The sequence below is a fragment of the Octodon degus genome, unplaced genomic scaffold, assembly GCF_000260255.1.
Source record: "Octodon degus isolate 3935 unplaced genomic scaffold, OctDeg1.0 scaffold00094, whole genome shotgun sequence".
Lineage (NCBI taxonomy): Eukaryota > Metazoa > Chordata > Mammalia > Rodentia > Octodontidae > Octodon > Octodon degus.
In genome coordinates this window covers 10,362,178-10,365,024 of record NW_004524670.1, presented here as the reverse complement: position 1 = coordinate 10,365,024, position 2,847 = coordinate 10,362,178, and the positions used below count along the sequence as shown (strand labels likewise).

At 36.8% G+C, this 2,847-nt stretch overlaps 1 protein-coding gene across 1 annotated transcript in view; it reads left to right on the top strand.

Annotated features, from left to right (window-relative positions):
- The window catches only part of Svep1 (sushi, von Willebrand factor type A, EGF and pentraxin domain containing 1), a 217,470-nt gene that overhangs the window by 70,696 nt on the left and 143,927 nt on the right, over positions 1-2,847 (top strand). The window contains exon 7 of the mRNA XM_004638106.2: positions 1,642-1,836. Within this exon, the coding sequence (XP_004638163.1) occupies positions 1,642-1,836 (195 nt within the window). The remainder of the gene's footprint in view (positions 1-1,641; positions 1,837-2,847) is intronic.

Here is a 2,847-nt window from a genome sequence, read left to right as displayed (position 1 = left end):
TGAACTAATACTCGTAAGTGAAATAAACCAGACACACATGTGTAAATATCGTATAGTCTCCCTAGTATAAGAACTCAAAAGAAGAAATACAAGTAGAAAGGTATAATACAAGTGAAAAGGAAAGCAGGATCTCAAGGACTAACATATTACTTTTTTAAGCAAAATTCTTTATCACTTATAATTTTTTCTGTATTAAATCTAATTTGTACTCTTAAAAAAGAAGAAAAAATGGTAGATTAGATTGTATTAAAAAATTTAAAGATATTTTCACACAAAACACCATGAATAAGCAATAAAAAAATATGATTTCCAACAATTTTGAGAGCCAAAAGGATAATTTTCTTACTTTGTAAAGTATTAATCCTAAAGGGGCAAGATTGAGCAGGCCTGTGGCTCAGGCTGCCAAAAAAAGGCAAACCCATTTCTCAGGAAAAATGGTTGCGACTGGAACAAAATGTTGTAAGAAATCAATTTAGAGAGAAAGACAATGGTGGAGCATTTAGAAATAGAGGCTTCTGCGGCTTACCTGCTGCATAACTTCAAGAAAGTTACTATGATGCTCAATATTATACAAACACTCATTTGTTAATCAAGATAACAGTAATCTTCACTATAGAGAAGCAAGTAAATAAGTAAATGGATTAAGTACATGTGAAGTGCTTAGAGTTAGGCCTTGCACATAGTAGATATCAAATACGTGCTTGCTTACTGCATAGAAAACACAACTGAAGGTGTGAGTCCTGCTGCCAGTAGAACCTCTACTGCAAAGAGTTGCGCCTGCATTATCTTACATTGTCTCACCTTATATTAAATCCTACCCTTGATTTTCCTTTCTGTCTGCCTTTAGCCTCACTCATGTGCCATTCTGTGCCAGACGTGGCAAACCTATAGACATGTGCCACAGGAGGCTGTTTGTATCACTGAAAACTTTAAAAGGTTTGCTGTCACTGGTCTATGCTGACAGTACCAGTAAGGACCACACTGTGATTTTAGAAAGGGTATGAAAACTTTTCTCATTACGTGCTCTCTTCAAAATAGCACCCAAAAGCTCATAAAACAGAAATTTATTGCAGAATATTTCTCTCCAGTTATGAAATATAAGATCTAAATTATTATTTTACACTCCAATGCCATACAATAATATTATGAAAACCAAATGAATGCTCCAAGTAAGTGACAAAAATGGAAAGTAGTGTTGATGAAAACATGGGCGTATTTCCAAGACTCTGATTCACTTACAAAAATAGCAAGAGATAACTGAAGAGGTACAGCTCAGCATTACTTAGCAACACGGTATACAGCTAGGTGTTGCCTGTGCTGCCAGGTGGCATGTGCCTGTAATCCCAGCACTCAAAAGGCTGTAGCATGAAGATCACCATGGATTAGAGGCCAGCCTGGGCCACACAGTGAGTTCAAAACCAGACTGCGCTGCATAATGGGACCCCATCTCAAAAAAAGAAAAAAAAAACTCAAACCAAAAAATCCCACATCACATACATCATATATTCGGTGTCATACAGTTACCTAGTGATTTGTGATAATCTCAAGTCAGAAAAACTATAACTTTCCAAAGTAAAGAGAATCTTTGGCCTTTCTAATATGTGGGAATAGAAATAACATTCTCATATTTCTCAACTTTAGAGCGCCATTGCACCATCTTTCAGAAACCCAAAGGTGTCATCGTGTCTCCACCCACCTGTGGCAGGCTGCCAGCCAGACCAGGGGTGGTGTGTCAGCTAAGCTGCCACCGAGGCTTCCTCTTATCTGGTGTGCGGGAAGTCAGATGTACCACTTCTGGAAAATGGAGTGCCCCAGTTCAGGCAGCCGTGTGCAAAGGTGGGTCTCTAGGTTGGACGGTTATCACTAAATCACCAAATCTCTAACTCATGCAGATGAGTGAGGTTAGGACTGGCATTCTGTGTAAGTGTTGTTGTAAGCCTATGATAAAGTAGTGTTACTCATTGAGTCATGAGGATTGTTTAAAATCTGATCACAAAATATCAGGCAGTGGCATAGGAAAGAAAAATTAAGGGGACTAAAGTGTTGAAAATCAGTTAAGTTTTCCATCAGAAAGTGAAGATTGTTGAGGAATTTTTAGTCCATACAAAGCGAGTGGAACTAATTGATTTTTCATAATGGAGTAAAGACTGGGCGTGGTGGTGCATGCTTGTCATCCCAGCTCTTGGGAGGCTGAAAACAGGAAGATCGTTATGAGTACAATCTGTGTAGTGAGAACCTGTAGACCCTGGACTAAATACATAAAATAATAATAATAATAATAATAATAATAAAGTAAGAGTTATCGGCACTTTGAAAGTTGTATCAGTCACGTTCACAAGAGGATGTTTTCATTTTCCCTGTGGAAAGAGCAGATTATAAAAAGAGGAATTCAAACAGGAAAGAGTCCTCAAAAATATAAACTGCATGTCTTTAAAAGAAAAAGACAAAAGAAGAAATAAAAGTGAAATATGTACTTTGAAAGTATGTTGTTGATCCGAAGAAACACTTAAATCCTTACCCTCAAAAAATCGCTGAGTATTGAGCTAGTGCAGTTTTTGTCATGTGAAATTGCTCAGGTACAAAGCTAATGAGAAACTTTTACATCAGTTTCCAAAGAGAACTTGTGATCGAGACACAGACACACTTATTTACAGTTCTACTTGCCAAAAGAAAATGCAGCAATGTCTACAGAATATAAAAGTAAAATTAATATCAACTTTTAGTTTCAAACCATCAAGCTGTGATTCATGTGTTAAAAATCAAATGTATTCTTTTAGCTTTTAAGTTAGTATGCTATGATGCATTTTGGCAGGGAAAACTTCTCCAGATATGTGCCTCTCAGAAAAA